Source organism: Pleuronectes platessa, chromosome 9, assembly GCF_947347685.1.
Source record: "Pleuronectes platessa chromosome 9, fPlePla1.1, whole genome shotgun sequence".
Taxonomy (NCBI): Eukaryota; Metazoa; Chordata; class Actinopteri; order Pleuronectiformes; family Pleuronectidae; genus Pleuronectes; species Pleuronectes platessa.
In genome coordinates this window covers 7,026,813-7,049,776 of record NC_070634.1, presented here as the reverse complement: position 1 = coordinate 7,049,776, position 22,964 = coordinate 7,026,813, and the positions used below count along the sequence as shown (strand labels likewise).

Sequence of the window (22,964 nt, the reverse complement as noted above, 5' to 3'; positions counted from 1 at the left end):
CACTGCTGTAGTTTATCTGAGGACGTAGAAAAATACATTCTAGACACTGACTGCTGCAGAGCACTGTTCGACAGTTTATTCAATTTTCATTCATATTGAATGCGTCAGGTAATCAAATGGCACAGAACTGGACACTGCACTTTCTCGGGCCATTTACAGTAGACAAGTCAACAGGGACTCGATGAGATGAATGGTTTGTGAGGAACGTGTTGCGCACACAGAGAGACGGATGTTTGTTCAACTAGTAGGTCGATTTTGCATGTGTTTATACAAGCTACTGAATGCTCCGAAACCAAATGTGTGTGGGAGTGAAGCAGCCTTCACACAACAGGTCCATGACCTTGGGTCTCCATCTCTCCTCCATGAGTGAGAGTGATTGGACACACAAACACCAATTTTTTTTAGTGTATGTTTATATTGTGTGGGCTGTGTGTGTGTGAGGGGGAGACAGATATGGTCACGGTCAACAAGACATGAACAACTGATTCATTACATTTGTTTGACCAATAACTTCCTGTGGAAGATAGATGTGTTTTGGTGCGGGCAGCTGTTCGCTCTGACAACAGTCACTCCCCTCACATGATGCTCCTGTATAGTGGGAGGAAATTATCATTCAATGCACGCATGTGTGTGTGTGTGTGTGTGTGTGTGTGTGTGGTCTGGGTTAACAAGTTCAGCGTGGCTAATTCACAGGACCCAGACAGGAATCCTGGTCCCACCTCACACTTCTCAGAAGGAGCTACAGACACTGGAGGCCTTTCTCTGTGAAGTTTACGTCCTTGTGTGTGTTTGACTCTCCATGTGTGTGTGTGTGTGTACGTGCGTGCGTGCGTTTGCTGTGAGGCTGCTCATTGGACCGAAACCTAAATCAGCACATGAAAGGTGTGTATCTCAGTGTTGCTTCTCCGGCGGCCCTGACAGGAAACAGACCCTCGCTGTGGTATTTGGTTTCTCCAAACTCACACAGGACTCAATTTCAAACATGGTGCAAAATTCAAAACAGAAATGTAGCATGAGTGGGGACAATGAGACCAATGTTATGTCACTGGTTGGATTTAACTCCACTGATTGCTCACTGCTGTTACACATATATCAATGTTGTGCAATTACATATGAAGATATTTCTCATGTGTTGGAATGAGCTTTCAATCTAAACTACCTGTAAAGATCAGTTTAACAGTTTCGCTTCCCTCTGCTTGAGTCTATTGAATGTTCTTATCCCAGTTTCTCCAGCACGGCAGGAGTGTGAAGTTATTTGTGTTGGGACCGTGTGCGTAACACAGGTCTCCCAGAACGAGGAAGATAAAGGGGGGGGGGGGGGGGGGCTGAGACAATAACAGCAGCCGGAGGGGGAGGATGAACAGCGGGCTGACTGGAGACAAAAGAGAGGAATTATGGCGCATCTTTCGTCACATTTGTACAAATGTTTTGGCTAGAGCACTAGAGTGTCCTCTGTCATCACTAATCACCTAACAATAAATCTCTGAGCAGCAGGGAGACAGAGAGAGAAGCAGACGGACGAGTGTGGCTGCAGGAGGGGCAGCCTCTTACACACTGTCCTCGAACATTCAATAAAGAGAATGGCATGAATTTGGTTTCCTGGCAGCTCATCACAGACATTCTCTCTCTTGCGGGTCACATTGAACCGTGGCAAAGGTCGGAATCTTATTGGATTTTCTGTTTCGTTGTATGTTTCCTGCCAACTTGAATTTCTGCCTCCACGGCTGAACCCGAGCACGGCGTCAGCATCGTCTCTGTTGACCCTGCGGTTGGTTTTGTAAGATTGCACGTTGTAAAAGACCGACCACGTCCGCCTCGTGTTATCTCCTCTGCTGCTCCAATGCAGGGCTGCATGAAGACACATCCAAACACTGTGTGAGGTGAGGACAGCACTGTGGTTCCTAATGAGACTGAGGAGTGATGGTGCACAGAAACAATGTGCTGACAGAACGGACCAACACCGCAGCTCCTGAGGTGGACGACACACTGACTGGTATCTTTAACGCTCACAGAGTGAGACTCCATGTCCTGTAACCCGCTGCGGGACTTTTCATCTCCTGTATTTCTTCACACTTAGAAAAACACTTGGCGCAGGCTGAGCCGCTCTTACAGGATACAACTTCCCAAAGGGGACAATTCTCCATCCTTCTCCTGCAGCGTTTCCTGGCCCGCTCTCACCCTCTGCACATTGTCGAGTTTTTATCCTTCTCACGAGTCCGTGTCCGAGGCACCATTGTGCTATGGTGCCTCAAATTCGGCTCTGTTTCCTGAAGACAGTTTAAATCAATATACACCGATCAGCCACAACATGAAAACAATGACAGGTAAAGAAAACAACATTGGGAATCTCTTTGCATCGGCATCTGTCACCTGATGGGATATATTAGGCAGCAAGTGAGCAGTCAGTTTTTCTAGTTGCGGTTGCATGTGTGTTGTTTATGTGGGGAAAGACCAGGGTTGCATTATGGGAAGAAGGCGAGCTGAGACAGGCAGTGTGATGCTTTGGGCAACATTCTGCTGGGAAGCAATGAGTCCTGACTTTCAAGTGGATGTTACTGAAGCTGTTTTCAGACATGACCTAAACTTCAGAGAATTTCAAGAGAAATCCTGAAATGCAAATATTCATTCCAAACTATAACACAACCTAAATGAGCTGAAAAGCAACAACAAGCTCAAGCCCCCAGTGACAACCTGCCTCTGCACAAGTTCTTTAAACTATAGCTGCTTTCACACATGCTCTGAAATGATCCAGTGGGGCTCTATATGTGAGAAGGCACATTTTTTGAATCAGCTCCCTAGTATAAACTCCGGAAAGTATCCGAGGGACCACATGTGAGAACACAGCACGATTTTCTCCGCAGGATATTAACATCAAGCGAGTGACAGACTCCAAATGGGGAAAAAAGTATCTCCTGATGAAAAAGAGGTGACATTTAGAAGAAAACGTCAACTCGGAAAGACAGGACATGAGAGCTTTTGTATACGCCGGTATTATGTCCTATAAACAAAAAGACGAGTTCTCTACGTCTCTATCTCACTATGTCCTCCCTCCTTCCACTCGGGCGCCACCACTGAACTGAACACTACAGAGACTTCCCTGTTGTTGTGAACGCATCTGACCCGGAGAATCTCCTGCTGTGTTCTTCATGTGAAACGTAAACATGAAGCCGAAACCAAATTGTCCGCCTCTCTCTGGAGTTCATTTCTGAACTTTTGACACACGCCAACACATCTAAACATCATTGCAGAGCAAGCACCCTTTCATGGCAGTGGTACTCCCTGATAGCAGTGGCCTCTTAAAGCACGATGATGCACCCGGCCTCACTGCAGGCATCTTTCAATGGTTTGAGGAACGTGACAATTCAAGGAGTTTCCTTGGCCCCTAAATGCTGCAGATCTCAGTCTGATCAAGCATCAGTGGGATGAGCTTGAAAAACAACTCTCACACACTGAGGGGATCCGATGCTAAAATCTCGGTGCCTGATATCACAGGACTTCTTCAGATGTCTTGTGGAGTCTGGACAGCTGAGAGCTGCTTTGGTGGCAGCAGGGGGCCGATACCAGGTTGGTGGTTTTAATGTTGGTCGATTCTACTGTGAGTTTACTGGCCGTCTCCATATGGGAAAGAAAATTGATGTAGAACAACAATTGGTTCAGAATGCTCCCAATGTTCCCAACTGAATTTTAATTTTGAGTTGTGATGTAATTATTAAAATCGACACCACAAAGTCAAATATAATATATTAACACAACTGCTCCAAACTAATGAAGGAATCTGCAAAGTTGTGTGATAATTTCCCATGGGTTTCTCACTATATGAGAAACTGTTTTCAAATACTCACATACACAGACTAAGATATTATCAATCTAAATTTGTCTGGGTTTTTCATCAACAGTCATATATTGTTCTCTGAGAAAATTGGTATTTAAAGTAATTATTACAATGTCCAATCCCTTCACCATATTCTGTGGAAATCAGTTCCATCGTTTTTATGAAATCCTGCTGGCAAACAAATGTACAGGTGCAAAAACGTGACTGCCTTGGTGGAGGAAATATATTCTAAATTGTGTATAGCATGATTAATACAAAATAAATTCAGTGAAGCCTATTCCAGAGTTTTCTGCTTAAATTGGAAACATAGATGGTAACAGCGATCCAAAGGGGGAAAGTCAAAGGGCTAAAGAATTGTAAAATGCAACCAGACTGAGGAAAACTGAAGAGTTGGGTGATATCTGAGTTTGGGTTCATCAATCTTTGCAAACATGTGACATATTTATTAGACCTTTTATCATAACGCTTCTGATTATAGCACATATACAAATCAGTTATTTTTAATCGGATGACTGATGGAATATGTGAGTGTGCCTAGATAAAGGTGCAGTGTGCAGCGTGGGGGTTGGGATGTGCTGGCTGCAGTGTAATGATAGTTCCTCTCCTAATTTCCTCCTAATGAACTCATTCCTGTCCACCTGACCTGATACACCGCTCGCTTGCCTGGAGTGATGTCTGACGATTAAATTAGAACCATCTTGTCAGTCAGAAATAGCAGACAGGAATAAAGTGAGAATGGTGTGTGTGTGTGTGTGTTTCTTGAGACCAGCCAGTTGCAGTTTAAGCCCTGTGGCTCAAGCATTTGACCTTTCGTTGGTTTTCAGTGTCAAGGATCTTTAGGTACTCAAGTTCCACCGTCTGTTGCCATGGAAATGTGGCTTTGAGGGAATGTCCATCCCTGACCCAGAATACCCAAACACACCCCGCCTGCTCGTATTAAATGATTCTGGATGGCACCGCTCCCTGGGCGCACGCATTCCTCATCACTGTGCACAAGGGCAGTGGACGGAAAGGCTACCTGTTGCCACAGCGACGTAACCCAAACACAGAGGTCAGACCAGTGTGCCCGTGTCATTCCTAACGTGACAGCGGTTTGCCATAAACCCGGGCCGGGGTGGTAATGATACTCCTGTGCAGTGGGCGTGGCTGGTGTTCGGCTCTGTGGATGCTCGCCGGGGCCCAGTTTGGCCACACTCACAAATGGGGAGGCAACACAGGAAACTGGGGCTTCCAGTAAAAACATGTAATTAGAAACACATTGACTGGGAGCTTTGGCATGGTACTCCCAGTAGGAACTAAGGGAGAGAAGCATGCAGGCAGGGATACACGCGGGAAAACATTGATTGAAGTGGAGAAGACAAGATCATTGGGTCACTGGGAAAATCCCATGAGAAAATGAACTGCTGTGGGACGAGAACGGAATCGCAGAGACATGGACGGTGAGAGACGGGACATGTCGTCACAGACCTATGAGAGTAGAGCGATGATGAAGAGCAGGGACATCTCAGCAGCCAGGCTGACCGGTCAGATGGTTTAGGACAGACATGTGGCTGACAATTATTTTCCACTGCTGGAAATCCCTACAACTACTACTGTTTACATGATGCAATATAAATGCCACTGTATCTGGGAGTGCGTCAGTATGGCTCAGAGGCCTCACCACTAAAGAGCAGGCGGTGGGAGGCACAGGCTCAGAGGGCAGCACGGGGCTCAGCGGGGCCGGGCGGCCGGTGCCACGCCTTGCATGGCCACGCAGTGACCCGGACGCCAGAGGGATGGCCGGATAACCGGCTCATTCCTAACCATGCTTCTTGGGACGCCTGACAGCAGCTGACAGGAGCGCGGAGACGTCGTGCAGTTGCTAATTTCTACGCCTAGAGCGATGAGGCCAAAACCTAATCCAACATGAACACCAGAAATTAGTTAATTGTTTAAAAAAACAGCACACGCTCAAAGACGTGAAGAAAGACATACTGTAGTAGTTATGTGTTTTCAGGAAGCCGACGCCACACATGGTAAGATTTATCAGGTTTGAACAGCCGCCTGTTTGACAAACGTCACAGAGCGACGCTGAGAGCGACTTGCAGCTCTCCCACTTCTGTGCGCCGCTGGGGAAACTCTCACAGAGCAGAATCCTGAGATGCCAGAGGCAGGGTTAGGACGTGAGAACGCGTCGCCGCATCCACAGAGAGAAACCATCAGAGGCGCTCTTTAGTGTGTGGCTTCACAGATCAGAGATCAGGCGAGTGGTGGCTGTGGCCTCAAGAAGAAAAAAGGCCTTAATTAGCCTTCGCTCCCAGATCTCTGCCAACGTCAACAGTTCACAGACACATAATCAGAACAAGAGGAGGAAATGGATGCTTGGTAGGTGATGAGGTTTTATACATTTCAAAATACAAACGTGTGAAGTGACAATTCACAGTCTACAGAAGCAGAATAAACAGCTGGAGAAGGGGCAGTGAATGAGGAAGCCAATGAAGGTGGAGGGGACAGTACAGGACAGAAGGAACCCTCTGCTGAAAGAACTGAAAAAACATTCATAAAGAATAATGTAAACACACACTGTAAGGAGCAATACCCCCAGAACTTTCCAACAAAAACACTCCACAATTCATCACAAACATTAACAAACAGTACTTTGGATTTTATTTTTGTTCCTGCGTAACATCTCTGCACTTCAGACACCACTGGTCTCGGAATAGCTGAGCTCAGTCTTCAGATAATGATTAACTGTGTGTTCAACAGTATTCCACAGAATCATAAGTAAAACGACTAAGCAGGTCCGATAAGCAAAACCTTTCAAACCCTTCAAACCTTGAAACTCTTGTGTTGTTTACATCGTTCAGCTCCCACCATCTATCACGTGGTGTGACCGACATGAAGCCCTCAGTTTCTGTTTGAAAAGAAGCATGAACAGACGGCATACTCGTACATTCTAGCTTCCATGTACATAGAAACACTTAAATCTGAGCTGTCTTCAGAGGTCCACCTCTCCATCTTTTTCTCCAAAACAACGTTGATATTTGTAAATCATAAATGGGGCAACATGTCTTAAAAGAACACTCCGGGGGCTAACTGGATGTCAACAGTAAACATGTTTGAACACAAAAGAACAGCTGTTAAATGTAAGAGATGTAAACATGTATTAAATGAACAAAAACAAAGTGCGCTGAAATATCTATGGACTTGTTTTTTCTTTTTAACTTGGAAACTGGCCACAGATTTACAGTAAGGTCTTCAGTAAATACTACAGTGAGGCAGGTCAGGGTGCAGCCGTACCGACAGTAACACCGGTTAGAAATCAGAAAAAAAACTGTGAGTGAAATGTCAGACGTTTCATTTCCCCTGTGAGCAGACACAGCGATTTGGAGGCAGATCAAACATATAAGGAATTTTGTTTGTTCAAAAACAGTACGACAAAAAAAAAATAACAATTACAAATGTACAGTCTTTGCTTGGACGTCAAAATACTCTCCCTAATGTTTTCCATATCCTACATGTATGTATGTTTAATAACAAGGTTCCTGCTATCTATCCATCTGTGTATACAGCATGTAAAGGCCAAACCGGCTGCATGAAGCATGAGACTGAGCTTTATCTGCGCAATCAAATATCTTTAGCTTTCAGCCAGTGTTTCAATAATTGCCTCTAGCTCTCTGTTTCCCCGTGGACATTCTCCATGTGTACTTTGAGGTAGTCGTTCCTGGTGAACTTCTTATGGCACAGCTGGCACTCTGCCATGGGCCGGTTGGGGTTGTGCGTCAGCTTATGTCTGCTGAGCATCTTCTTCAAGCTGAATGACAGGTCACACACCTACAAAATGAAAAAGAAAATACAGGATTTTAATAGTTAGAATTAAACTCTATTTATTTAACCCCTGATCTTGTTTATGGATTTTTACTGCTCGGTTTAGAGTTTAGTCTTATCACAGGCACCACGGAGACAAGGAGAATAATTTGTAATTCACTGTACTCTGGGACTGAAATCCCTTCTTTTTCCACAAGTCGAGGGGGGCGGGGATGCGCGCAACTTAACATCCATCATAAATGAGCCATTTCACACTGTACAAATGATTCCATCGTCCTCTATCAATCATAATAATCCGCCACTGGCCGGCTTTCAGCTGCAGTTTAACGTACTGCTTCAAGAATCACAGCATGTGTCCTCCTCGCTCCATCTGTGAAGAACTTCAGGGCTATGAATTACATTCAGAAAATCGCAGACAGTTTACATCTGCGGGCAGAAAAGCCGTAGCTATGAATGAAAGCCGTCAAAGCCCCAACATAGCACTGTGTCGAAGTTTTATCAGGTAACATGGATAGATGTGCTATCATGTTCGAGCTTGGGCTATTCAAGCGGAATTAAACGTAGCTCAAAAATTTACAAATCTGATCAAGTGGCGGTGAAATATTTTGGAATTTATGAAGTGAAACGGTGGGAAGGGGCTGATGAAAGTGGGGCCTCCGTGTCTCTTTGTAGCCCAGATGTTCCTGGATGCTTCTACAACATTTTTAATACTGTTATGACAGACGCTGCTTACAGAGCCCCTCTAGCTCGTCTGCGAATCCTTCCTGGAACAGTGCGATCATTTAGTCTGACGCAGAATCCACACCAAAATACAATCCACATGTTATTTCTATTATCTTTAATAGTTTAGCTTGGAATTATTTACATGAACACGTCCCTTCCAAAGCTCGGGGAGAAAAAAGGATCCAGATGAATGTTGGAATGTCGCTTGGAGACACTTTCTGGTGATGCTCCACTGACAGTGAACGGGATACTGATTCTGTGGTCTTTGACAACAACTACAGATGATTCTCCGAGGATATGGAAGCATGTTGTGGTTAAGAACTGGAGGGGATGCCACAGATTGAGGCTAATTGGGGTGTTGAAGCTCAAATGAGAAGCTGAGTATCCAGAGTTAGGAGAGGGATTTAGCCGATTAGGAATATTTGTTAACTAGGCTTACGTTTATGACCCTACAGCCATTTTCAAAATCTTACACTGCCTCCACTATCACTGGATGACTTTAAAAGAGAGGACACTTAAAAACATCCTCTGTAAGAACATTCATGGACATGTATCCACAATGGACAGCAAAACTACTGATATCCGCTACAGGGCTCGAGTTACGCCAAATAAAAAATATGTCTATTTGTCAAAATTTACTGGGATATGATTCTGGGAAAAAGGAGTACTTTAAGTGCCTCTATTGCCCAGAATCCTTTGCAGTAGCTCGTGGGAACTGATCTTTGGGCTTTACATTCATCTATTACATCAAACATTTTGAGGGTGAGATAGAATTTCATAGCATTTTAAATTTTAAGATATTTCTAAGATGTGGCCTTAAGAAAAAAACAACAGAAAATATTGAATAAAGTGGCCCATGTTTCCAATCTTCACAAATGGCCTCGAAACACAGTAATGAGTTTGTTCAGAACATCTTCTGTCTGTTCCCTTCACTGTCTCTGAGAATAAGTATTGCTCCTACAGCATTATAAACAGAGGGCAATTTCTCCCTGTGATCCTCTCAATGTGTTTATGTGAGATCAGCCCACTCGGCCCCTCCAGAGAAACAAGATCGGTATCTGCCTCTTACTGAGAAGCTCCCCCAATTCTTCCCTACATCTGGCCTGGTGCCAGGGCTCAATCACACATGCACAAACGCACACACACACGCGCACACACATACACACACACACATACGCATGCACACACACACAAATATAAGCAGGAATCAGGGGACGGTCAGGTTGGTTTTGAGGTGCGGTGGAGGCAGGTAGATACTTACATCACATTGGAAAGGTTTCTCTCCTGTGTGTGTCCTCATGTGTTCATCAAGTCCTCTTTTCTGGCTAAATGCTTTGTTACACTCGCTGCATTTATACGGCTTCTCCTGGAGTGATACACAGACACAACACATTTTAAAGAGGGCACCTCATCTATCAGTGTGCGGTAAAAACAACACATTAAACAATACTTTCTCAGTTCAGTCACATATGGACAAAACCTGGAGGAAGAAAGTGTAATTATCTACACACACGCCAAAAACCAACAGACACACACAGCACAGTGGAAAACACAAGATGTGGAAATATGCTTGAAATACACACACACACACACACACACTCACACGTTCATTTTCACACACTGATACCTTCTTGCCTCACATCCCGGTGTTCTCTCCCTGTGAGTTTCTGAAGATGTGAAATGAAAGATTGTACAGCCCCTGCAGTCGGGAGGAAATGACCGGCGTAGGGCCCATCAAAAACACATGGATCCCTCAAAAGAGCAAAGAAAACAGGGCACAGAAAATCCCTTTGAACGTGTATCAGAGCGCTGGCACTCTGGGGCTGTAGAATATCACTCCTCTGTCTCCACACCTCATCAGTTTACCAGTGAACATTTCCTCCATGCTTTCCTAAGGCTGGTCCAACTGTCAGTCAACGGAGATATCTCGCTGTGGGTGTGTTTGTTCACAAAAATCTCCAAATCTGTGTGTGCACATGATTTGAGTGGTGGGTGGGTGTGTCTGAGTCCGAGGGGAAACCGTGGTGACACTTAAAAGACTTGTGGAGAAATAAAAAGCGTGAAGATAGCAGCGAGCTGCCGGTTCCCAGTGTCACTCTGTGTGGGGCTGTTTTTGACAAGTCTGGCTGATAGCGAACGCTCTACCCATTTAAAGCTTAGTTGTCATGGGAACGGGGTGAATGCAGGAAGTAAGGGTCCTGGGAAAGGCGCTATCATGTGGGCGGGGCAAGGAGTGCCCAGTGACACAGGATACAAAAGGAGGTAAAGATCAGGTTCACTGCATGTGCACATGTGAGTGGGTACATGTGTGTGAGCGACTTTAAGTTTGCAACTGTTTGTGTGCGTGAAAGACTAAATGGAAACAATGCAGAAAAAGCTGTGCGTGTTTGTGTGTCTGTGATGATCTGTGAAGTACAAATTCCAACTTAAATCTACTGCTTTACTGAGGATCACTTCTTATTCGATCCGGGTCAAACAGTTCTTGTTTGAGGAAAAAAAATCAGAAAACTATGATGGGTCAGTGTTTACAGGTCAGGAAACACATGGATGGACTTAGGTGATGTGGTGGGCCCAGAATGCATCCCTCTGACCCTGGTAACATTGAACATCTGTACCTGGTGACCCTCACTCTGGAGCAGCTGCTCACCCTCTGACCTTTGACCTGAACGTTCCTCTGAATCTGACCACTCTCTGCAAAGAGCACATCAATAAATGCAAAAACAGACTTTTGTTTGTTTATGCTGAAGGAGCCTGTCGTCTCATGTGTCATGTTAAATACGGTGATATTTGTAAAGCAGCATGCCAACATGTAGTCACAGTGACTTATTAGGCCTCAGGATGCAGCCTAACATTCATGGTCCCCAAAGGATGAATCCTAAAGACTTTGATGAGAAAGACACTTTGGTTTTCATTAAGAGGCCGTGGTATTTTTTCTCTCTTTACGGAAATGTCTTTACTATGCAGGGGTGGTGAACCTTTCTTTTTTAACAAAGAACAATTAGATTGTTTAATATCTTTCCAGGGGCCATCGTCAATTAGTGAGCACATATTTCCCATTAATCTTTTTAATGCAATTGCGGATTCTGGCAAGGTGTCTGATGTCAGATGATAGTGATGATGATGTTAATCGCAGCTGATTTTCCAGGCTTTGGTCAGTCAGGATTCTTTGCAAGTCAGTTTTGACTGACTGCTCAAAGGAGTAGTTTGTTCAAAACAGAAATTCAAACTTTACAGTATGTCTCAGGACGAACATTCCGGTTTTTTTAGAGCTCAGGCATGTTGTTGTTGAAGCTTTGATGCCTTGTTGTTGCGTTGCAACCTTTACTATTATAGGTAATAGGTTACATCAGCTGGTTCCACATTAAATAGTTGAACAAATATGTTGCTTTTATTTACCTTTCATGTCCTGGACTTTCTCAGTAAATGCCTGAAGGAGACCCACCAGATGTCAAAGCAGGCTTTTCCTCTTGCGGAGTTGGAAAATGTGTTTCAAGGTTTTGTTGTACGTTCTTCAAAACTATTAGCTACAGAATGTTGGAAACATTGAATATTCAATTTGGTTTTGCACCAAGGAACATTTACATTTTACAGTGTGTAGGTGCTGTGGTTTGAGCATTGTACTTGACTTGAGGATGTTGGTAATCAACAACACACAGATCTATTTTATGTCATGTTGGCCTTTTTCCTCTTAGCTAACTCGTGTCCTTGTTCGATTTGATGTGTTTGATGCCAAAAATGTGAACAAAAGCGAGGCTGTTAGCTGCCTTTTGAAAATGAAAACATATTACAGCAGCATTACCTCTAAAAAAAATTCTTAGTAATCTGTTGGCTTGTTGCCTGATTCTTTCAGAGCCAACATAATGAATGTAAGGTACATCATCAATTCTACAAAGTGGAGTAGTTACAGGATATGTGTTTGAATTAAATCCAACATATGATATTTTGTTTCTACCTGACGTTATGACTCTTAAAGCATCCCAGTCCGAAAGTTGCCTCCATTACTTTAAAGATCAAAACAGTTATATAAAAACTGTGTAGTATCCAAAGTATCAACCGTTCATATCGCCTTCCAACGAGCTACATTCTATCCGCCAGTATTGTGACTTGTGGTAAAAACCTACAGGCGCATCCATCTCAAATTGTCTGTACATTAACAGTGAGCTGCAGCCAAACGGCAGTGACATCATCTGGCTCTGCTGTTTGTAACCGTTCAGTCCATATTTCAGGCTGTTGTGAGTGAAGGCAGATCTGAGAACATTAGGAACAAAACATCAGTCAGTTTAATCTGCAGGTCACTCGGAAATTATACCTGTCGGTTTCCACTGAGAGACGTCAACCTGGGCAGGAAACCTTTGTTATCAACACAGTGTAACAGCAGAGCGCTGTGCTCTGGACAACATTAAGAGAGGACAAATCTTTGAAACTAACAGTGCTGTCAGGCCCCGGCTGTCAAAGTCAGAGCCGCAGAAATTGATGATGGAAATCTATGATGAAACATATATTAAGTCTCATTTATCAAAAGTGACAGTAACATGCACGTCCAGATGCTCGAAGAGAGCTCATGGAAAGTGTGTCTTTAGTGGAGAACATCAATGGGTCCAGAAGTGACGCAGCGTCCCAACACAGGATATGACCTCATTAGAAACTTACTTTTCTCCACCCTGAACGCTGACTCACTTTACATTTAAAGTTTCAGGCCACGTCAGCAATGCCACACAGTCAACAGTTGACTATCCAGTCAGCTGTTCAGTTTGTAAGGAAATCAAACTGGGAACGTGACAAACCAGCGCAGTTTGAGTGAAGTTAATCTGATTTCTCTTTGGTCTGTATCTACGTGATCTCTGCGTTTTGTGTCAACAGGTTTTTACAAGATTGATGAAAGAATCTCCAGGTGAGCTGATGATGGAAAGGGAGTGTCACAGATGTTAGAACCAGAGGAGACAAGATCATTTATGGTGAGATGTGACTATGCTTAATGTGTCCTCTGAAAAAAAGAAGCATTAATAGCATTAATACATTAAGACATTATTAACGATTGCACAGAAATTATTCAAACTTACACGAGTGTGTGTGCGGATGTGCATCTTCAGACCATCATTCTTGCTGAATGCCTTGTCACAGTAAGGGCACTGGTACGGACGCTCACCTGGGGAACAATAAACAAGAGCGCACATGAGACCACATGGTGCAGCAGGTGTAGCCAGGACGAAACGTACTAATTGGACGGCACAGATCACATGTTTTTTATCTTCATCTCAGCACTATGGTTTTTTAAGATCCATTGATCGACACATGTTTTAATGAGTTCTTCCTTGGCCCACCCTCTACCAAATTTGGTGCCAATCAGTTTAATTTGTTGGTAAAAATCCGGCAGATAATTAAACAAACTAACAAACATATTCTGGTAGAACCTTCACCTCCCTGATAGAAGTAAATATGGACACTTGTGCTGAAAAGTCTTGAGTGCCTCACAGATGTATTAGGTGGCTGTGCTGCTAAGGAACCTGTGTCCTGTGCCTTTCGGTAAAATGCTCTTCTATGACCTGACTACTGTTAGACCTGGTATCATTCACTCAGGACCCGTCATCCCCGATGCACGCTGACTTTCCACTTCAGATGTTGGCTACAATTCTCGGCCCGATATCTGAGCTACAACTGGCCGACAGTTTAGGAGCACATCAGAGGCGAAGCGGCATATCCCCGTTGGATCAAAAGCAGTCCAGCAAAACTCCTGCCGATCGTATCTGAGGACACATCTCTGATGACGAAGAGGAAGTGACAGGCTGTCAGTCAACCGGTCCGCTGACACATGGATCTGTTTACCGCGGCCTGATCCACGAGCCAGATAGGAGAACCACAGTTGATTACTTATCTATAGAAGAGATATGAGGTAACCTATATAACAGCAATGAAATTATAGCTTCAGACGGGGAAAATACTGTATGAAACAGACAAGAAAAAAAAATCTGGATTCAATAATTGTGCAATTTATTTGAAAGCTGCACCATTAATCAGGAATCTAATCCAAACTAAGTATGTTTCCTGTGTCTGGAAGAGTAAAAATAGAGCAGGAAATCCAATGATATTAGGTATTAGTCTCCTATGAATTTATAAATACAGTACGCCTGCAAGTGCACACAGTCAAATTTAATGAAACGCTGCCATAAATGGATACCTACAGCTAGACGTTTGTGTCTATCACTTCAGTGCTGCGATCTACTTTTGAATCTGCGTCTTGGTAACATAATCTCTCTTTAGCGGCTAATTGCTGAACAGGCAAGCGAGTCATTTTATTGATAGGGGAGATGTTTTGCCCCTTTAAGTAATAAGGTTAATTAGCTGTGTTTCCTTGGGATTCAAAATGCAAAGATGCTTATTAAATCAGATAATCCATCCTGGGAGTACGTGAGAAGAGTAATATCATCGCCCGGCTATATACACGACTGTGCTGGAGGAACATTTCTCGTTTGATTGAAGAGCGAAGATGTAAAGGCATGATTGAGGTGTTAAGTTAACAGTCAAAGGCCGCTTTTACATATATGATTAAAAGTTATGTTCAGGGACATAAAGACATTTATCTTGGCAGAAAATATTGCTTTTCATGGTAATGTGAGATATTTAAATACTGATACTGTTTTAATTCCTGATTGTACCAGCTTGTGATCATATCTTATTTATTTTTTTGTTCACTTGACCCTTCGTATTTACTTCGTACTATTTTTTTGTGATCATATCCCATAAAGCCTTTGTCTTCCAATAGAAAAGCTATATGTTGTTGCAGACACAAAAGTAGGGGTTTAAAACCCACCATACATCAGAGCGCTGTGACACAGAGTAATAAAATGTGTAACCTCACGTTGGTGTAGGAAGGGTTAACGTGATATATGTGCACTGATTGCACATACTGAAACATGCATGAGGCCAGCTCTGTCCCAAAATCCCCTTCTGTGCAGCTTCAGCCCCTGGGAGGCCTTTGTTGACAAACAGGAAAATCTGAATCCCAGATGTGTTTTGAAACGGAGAAGAGCAAGTCCTGTGTCTTATGTAGCATATGTGGTATCAGGTTAAGGCCCAGCGTTAGCCTTGGGGAGTCCTGGAGAAGGCATTAGTGGGCTAATAGCACCAGAGCAAAGTGTGCCAACGTACTTCTGTGGCTTGGATCACATCCCTCCCAGGAGCTGGCTATTGTCAGTGGATACACAGCGCAGACAACCACACCCTGCTAACAAAAGGGCCAGCGTAATAAGTGCAAGCCAATTCACCTACTTAACCTATACACTCTCTGGTTCTGGACATGTGTAGCCCATCTGGAAAATGCAAACAGAGAAAATGATGGTATTCGATATTTTAAAGAGGTCATTTATAAATACGAGGATTTATAGTTCCTACTCCAAACTGCTTTTCCACTGATTCAACCTGCTCGGGATAAAACTAGAGCAACTCAATCCCTCAGCAAATCAGGAAATAAACAAATGCTACTTAGAAAACCTAAGTAGTAACAGTCCTGCAACACTGCCCTGTGTTATTGGCGCTAGAGACTTGGTGTCTGTTCTGCTGAGTGTTACTGTAACTGGAAACCCTCCACTTATTCTCCAGATTGAGCCAGATTGTTTGGGGATTATGAGGGGTGGCTGCAGCCCTGAGCCAGGGCTTTATGTGTGTGGAGATGGTAACTGATTTAGCATGTGCTGAAACAGTACACCATCTCTTTGACCCCGGCTTTCTCCCCCGCCCCCCGCTGTGGCCCTCACACTTCTTGTCTGCTAATCGATCCGTTTGGCACCCCTTGTGTGTTGTATGTGTGTGCACGGCCGTGTGTCTGGTCAGCAGATGGTCGGCTTCGTCGCTTTTTGCCTGCCGCACGGCATTTGTGTTATGGAGAATGCTTTGTAGCTTTGGGGCTCCGGTCTGAAAGACATTAGTGTGGTCCATCAGAAATTAATTCCTGGCCTCCTCCAGTGCAGCCAGACAGTGGCCGTCCACTCTCTGTCCTGTGCCACATGCCGACAGGGGCCACAGAGGTAATGTGATATTAGCGTGTTGGAGATGATAAGAGATTGCCTTTGATGAGCTGTAGGAACGCCCAACAACTATTACACTTGACCTTTCCGTTATGGCCAGGGTCTCACTCGATTTCTCCACTTCCTCAAACAATTCTCCGAAACTCGCCTGTGTGAAGGCGCCTGCACCAGACAAGTCCGTGCCCGAGCCCTACCACACAGGCAGCAGATCTGAACCTGACACATGTCTCAGAGCACAATCCTCAATTTAAGTGAAGCATCTGCACCGCACCCCCCAAAAAAAGAGTGCGGCACTATTCATCACAGGGACAAGAATTCAGTACATGCTGATTTTACTTTATGAGATTGTAACCATGACCACAGTCGAGACAAACAAAATTGAAGCTTTGTAAAACATCAAAAATAAGACTGTGTATAATTATCTCAACAAATGACACCATGATCTTTTAAGCTTTTGTTCTTGAAAAGTAGGGATTATTATCTACCGATTATCAATAATCGTCTCATTGAAAGTCATGTTTTGACAAAGGTCAGTGCCAGAGGGCAAAATGAGGTAAAGCAATTCAGTGTTAAGTACACAACAAAAAATGCACCTTGACTTGAAGTTTGCCAGCATGGTCATTAAACTCAGTGATTAAGTGATTAAGTTAGATTGTCCTGTAAACTGTGTTTCATCATTGATGTGGCCATGATTTACTGATGTTAAAAGGCTTCACATCTATTTACAGAACTTTTCCTCACATTGCTTCTCTGAGGCCTGCATCTGCATTACTACACAGACTTGTGGTCAATGGTGTCAGGCTCCTTCTGTGGTGCCTTCTCTGACCAGTACACTAAAGGAGCATGCCACTAACACCCACAGTATAATTCCCTTTCTGGCTTTCTATGGAGTTAAAAAGAATGACATAAATCCAACCGCATTAACATTATCTCAGCTTGGTGTCGACCCAGATTTATTATCAGAGGGGGGGCAATACGTTTGAAAGAGATTGGCATTTATTTCGCAGGGAGGGTTTGCTGAAAGACATTATTGAGTTACATTATGGGAAATGTAGGATCCAGAAAATGGGACAGATATCTACTGAACTCTGGATAATATCCGGACGATCTCCGGAGGGGCTTTATGTCAGAATGCACATGTCAGAGTGAGAGGCTCCAGACTTTCTCTAGTTTCTCAAGCCAGCTCCCTAGTAAAAACTGGATAATATGTGAATGACCCAATTTGAGAACACAGCAGGAGGTCCTCTACAGGATCCAGCACAAGCAAGTGGGTATGTTGATGACAGATATTAAAATGAAAGAAACTAAAGCATACAAATTTCTCAGAATGAAAAGGCAACGCCCTCCAAGTGGAAGACGCAGACGAAGATGTTACCAGAAGCTGGAGATGAGGGCCGATGTGTGTAAATAAAAACAAGAAATTTCTGCAGCAGAATTTATAGGTTATGTCCTGCATGTTGCTGCACCCCTCACTTGAAATCTCTAAAAATCTATATCAGAGTAGAGGACAGAAACACAAAATGTTCTTTTGTTGAATTTCTTGAAAAGTGTTTAAATTCAGATGGTAACTTTGTTCAGTGTTTTGCGGACTTAATCTATACTCGAGACAAGAAAGTACATATATATGAGACTCTCCAAATTCTGTATTTCTCTCCACCCGTTTATATCAGTGTGTCTCATATAATTCAACCCATGATGTCTTGAATAAATCCCATCTCAGACAGCTGTTGCAGCTTTTTGTTACATTCTGGCTCTGCCTGCCAAATTTGCAGCTTTTCTCTCCTGCCTATGCAATTGTTGTGAGGAACTTTATGACAAATGTCCCATTGTTGACTTGTGAACATGTGCAAACACACTGGAGGCCCAGTGCCTTGTCAGCATGTGGAAAACGTCTAAATGTTGAGGCTTGAATCAGTATCTAACGTAAACACGAAATTAGCATTAAGGGTTAAAATGCCACACCAATTTGTTGCAGCTTAGCTCGTGGGCTTGCGCTTTTCATCGTGCCCAAACATGACATGTACTATGATGTCATTATGACAAGGACCCACTGGATTCTGTCAACATTTCCCTTGGCCCAAATAACTTTCATGACCCCATTATGATTATTTACCACATCATGGCAGGCAGGGTGGGAAAAAGTGCTCTCATTGAGCTCTGATGTGGAGGAGGACACATTTGCTCCATCACGGGGCCAAAAAGAACAATTTAGAAAATGATAGAAACATCCATCATGACCACTGAGCTCCACAACGTCTTCGACATCCCCATCCAAGTTTTTGACAGCTCACATTTTATGGGTCGACAGTGAACTCATAACGGCTGCTCTCGGAGAAGACGCCTCCCTCTGAGGCGCTACAACTAATTTGTTGAAGCTCAACATAATGTTGTAACGAAATTAAATTGGAAAATAAATCCTAACCACATATACGGTACATATATTACCAGCTGCTTAAAGTTGATGCTTTCTCTTTAATCAATTTCACACTTTAGCGTTTTTCTCTCATAATGCCCCACTGTGTTCAATGGTAACATGATCAGGGAAGAAATTCTCCAAGGACATCTTACAAAGTCCCCTGTATTTAGCAGGTAAATAATCAATGCTGACTTGTTCCTGTGAAGCAGGAAGACAAACAAGATCAAGCGTCCAGTCTGCCAGCTCGAAAAGCCGTCCATTTAAAGCTCCTCACCTCAGCTAGTGGCCTATGTCCTCAAACTTGTTCCTCATATTATTTTATGATTCACAAATTCCACATTGATCAGACACACATCCACAGATGAGTTACATGACGATATCTGTGTGCCCACAAAATTACTCTTCCCTGTTTGAGTACAAAGATGAGTCTTGTCAGGATTGTCGCTCAGAGAAAGACTCTCACTGGTCAGCAAAGATTATTTTTTCCTCTCACACAAAAACACAACAAACAAAAAAAGCCCAGTCTATAGAACGAGGGGACAGATTTACAGCCAGTCAGGGTCAAGGGTCATCCGGCTGGATGCTTTCTTGGAGTGGTCTTTTCTCTCTTTGCTCCTTTCTTTCTTTGAGGTGTCCCCTCGGCTCCCACCCCTCCCCCAGCATTCCTCTCTTTTGTTTATTCTATATAAATACAATCAGACTGGGCCGCGGCCCACACTGCTATACGTCCTCCCTTTCTGTCGGTTTGTCCCTCACACACACACATGTACGAAAACACACATATACACATCTCGTGTACACATGGACACACAGGACGCTGTTGACAAAGTGTGGTGGGCTCCTCAATGGACCATTGTCCCGCAATAGCCCAAAAGCACACCCACACATTTCGACACACTAATCTACACCTACGTTTGAGAGGCTAAAAATATGATTTAAGCTGAAGCTGATTTTGATTTGATAAATTAAACTGTGGGGCACTAATGAAGCTGACTGAGGCATGATTGGGTAAATGATTTGTTCATCAAGTCAGCCATTTTGATACCATGGCTCCAATTGGATGACATTGGTGGATCGAAAACATGAGGCGGACATCACCAGGTGTATCTGCTGCCAGAAAACCACAGGGGGAAACTGACAGTGAATCTAAAAAAAACACCAAGGCAAAGAGAGAAGACAACGCAAAGGATAAAAAGGCAAGAAAAGAGAGATGAAGTGGGCCAGAGGGAAACGAGGAGACAACTAAGAGCAGGCAGAGAGACAGAGAGAAAGAAAAGAGTGATTGGACATGTTTAGAGGCCAAGAAGTGTGTGTGTGGCCGTGCCAGGGCTCTGCACCAGTCTGTTGGTAAGGAAACACACAGGAATGTGTAGCTTTCTAGTTTAAGGCAGTTTAATGAACATTCAGAGCTCTATTTTTGTGGCTGTGCAAAGAGTGGTGATGTGGAGCTGCAACATGTTGGGATTAAACGTTAGAATGTTCTTCCTCCATTCGTTTGAGATAAGTCAGTGAAAAGGTGGGAGAGGAGGAGGAGGTATAGGTTTGTTTCAGCATCACTCTAATGATCAAGCTTTAAAGGAATAGTTGGTCATTTTGCTTAACAGGTTTATTCGGTTGTTAAATAATTTGGCCAATATCTGACATTTTGTTAGCTGTTTTGTGTCTCGTTTGTGATTTCAACAGTGCCTGTCCTAAACCTGCCTGTTTGGAATGATCTGTTTGTTTGGCCTGTGGTGATGCTGGTTGCAGCTTCCTTAGTGAAACTGTAACAGTGACCTGCAGTAATTGAGCCGTGGTGAGTAAAGACCAGCTGCAGGACTCAGTCCACAGAACCCTGAAGCTGCACCACCGCTGCCGCACACAGAGCTGTTCACCTGTTTATTCAAAGTTCAGTGTAGCTTGACTCAGTACCCTGAACTCCGAACTGGAGAATGAGCTGTCGTTACCATGGTCTTGAACGCAATGTTGTCGTGATTGACAACATCACTGTTGATGAGTATCAGCTTCTGCTGCTACTGAGCGCTGTTTATTAAAAGTTTATTAGTATCAAACATATCTTGTGACCAAATCTCACCAAATTGGACACTGCTCTAACTTAACAATACACAAAGCAAGTGTGAAGCAAAGATTGCATAAACTATTCTCGAGATATACAAGCCACAGACAGAGATTTGCGAAATTAGTAGACGATTATTAAATAACTGTATCTGCATCTGAGTTTGCACTTCACCTCATCTTTGTTCATTTTTCTAAGGCGTATGGGACACTAATTTTTGACGGTGTATATGTATGTCTCTGTATATATCTTTGTATATCTCGTGTTTGTTCAGTAACATCAAATATCAAAGCTGGAGAAAACACAGCCTAGTATCGCAAATCCCTTATTTTCCATTCAAATAATATCATTTCTTTTAGAAAAAATCCTCATATCCCCTTCGATGAACACTCTGGCCATTTGTGACTCAACAGACATCCAGTTATCCACTTTGGTTGTTATTAAAAATGCTCCTCTGCCAACGTTATCAAACCCGCCCCATTTTAGATAAATGGTTTGACTGACTAGTTTCAGGACAGATGGAAATCGGGCTGAATGGGAGGAGGGGCCAGACCCATCTGTGAGAGAGAATTAATATGAGCCCTGTGATTGGTCTGGATTCCAGGCTGAGACACACATTCTCCTTCTTTTGTTTTAAAGGTCTTCTGGCAACAGCAATGTTGTACTTTTTACCAGTGCAAGTAAAAACATAACAAAGCATACTTTTTAAGAGAATAATTGTTTTTTTTTAATAATTTAACCCCAATTTTATTGGGACCACTAACCTGTATGGCTACGGATGTGGACCCTTAGCGTGCCATTGCTGGCAAACTTTTGCCCACAGTACGGGCAAATCTTCTCCTTCTCCCCCGTGTGTGTCTGGGTAGGAGAAATGAAAAAAATGGCATATGGATGATGTTAGGAAAAACATTTGTAACATTCATCCTCACTTCCTACATAATAAGGTAAAATGTGATCGACAATGATAGCTGGAACTCCATGTCAGGACATGTGCTCATCAGAAAATCGATCAGAAATGGAAAATTGAGCTTCATCTTTCTGTCTGCTCAAAGAACCATTCATGCAAACGTAATCAGATTTTGGTTCCTTTTTTGGTTCCAGCTCCAGAATCTACATTCCACTTTAAATGCCCTATTTAGTGCATTCTCTTAACAGCACTCTCTGGTTGGGTAAAGAATAAACAACATTTCATCCTCCCTATAATGCACCACAAATTAGTGGTAAAAGGAGATGCACATGTTGACATGACAGTGGATCCGCTGAGCCGCTCTGGAGGCACGATCAAAGAACACAGATGATGCAGGTTTGCCAGGGTCCCAAACCCTGGGGAGTAAAGGCCAGGGTGCACACATGCACACATCCCCTCATGTGCAGAGCTCTGGGCTTCTAATGCAAACGGGAGAGGATCATGTGGAGAAAGTGTACTAACTCCTCTACCTCCCCCCCCTCAACTCTCTCTTCCATTTCCCTCTCTCTCTCCTTGTTGAAAAGTTCGGTCTGAATTCCACCTCCTGGCCCGTTGTAAATTCCCGAAAATAATCGTGAGTATGAAAGGCTCAAACTCAGAGCGACAGTTTCAACAGCCGTACAACAATACAGGAACACCTCCTCGCTGGGCCCCCATCCTTCCCTCCATCACCCCACTGTGTCCCTCTGACACCTCGGGTGTTTCGTTACAAAGGCTCCGTCCACACACACACACTCTCTCTCTCTCTCTCTCTCTCTCACACACAAACACACACACACACACACACACACACACACACACACACACACACACACACACACACAAACACACAGAGTAGGCAATCATGCACAAACAAAATCCACTTATGTGAGCACATATGTGTCAGACAGAGCAGAATTTCATTACTTATTTGTACAAAAGAGAAAACCCTGCTTGTGTCGTACCTTCATAAACACACAGGCGGGCGGGGGGGACGCTATAGATTTTATACGGGAACATCACGTTTCGAATCATCATGAGTGAAATGTATTGGCACTGTAATTATAAAAACAAGTTCTATGCTAAAAAGGAGTGTGTGACTGTGACAAGTTAAATCCTACCCTGTAATTTTCAGTCACTGTGAATTATTTGAGTTCAACTGA

The 22,964-nt window shown here is 43.5% G+C and overlaps 1 protein-coding gene across 1 annotated transcript in view; it reads right to left on the bottom strand.

Annotated features, from left to right (window-relative positions):
- Positions 1-6,190: 6,190 nt before the first annotated feature.
- Positions 6,191-22,964, bottom strand: part of prdm5 (PR domain containing 5) — a 33,048-nt gene continuing 16,274 nt past the window's right edge. The window contains exons 13-16 of the mRNA XM_053430543.1: positions 21,620-21,713; positions 13,423-13,508; positions 9,624-9,728; positions 6,191-7,645 (exon numbers count right to left, since the gene is read on the bottom strand). Of these exons, the coding sequence (XP_053286518.1) occupies positions 7,481-7,645; positions 9,624-9,728; positions 13,423-13,508; positions 21,620-21,713 (450 nt within the window). The 3' untranslated portion in view covers positions 6,191-7,480. The remainder of the gene's footprint in view (positions 7,646-9,623; positions 9,729-13,422; positions 13,509-21,619; positions 21,714-22,964) is intronic.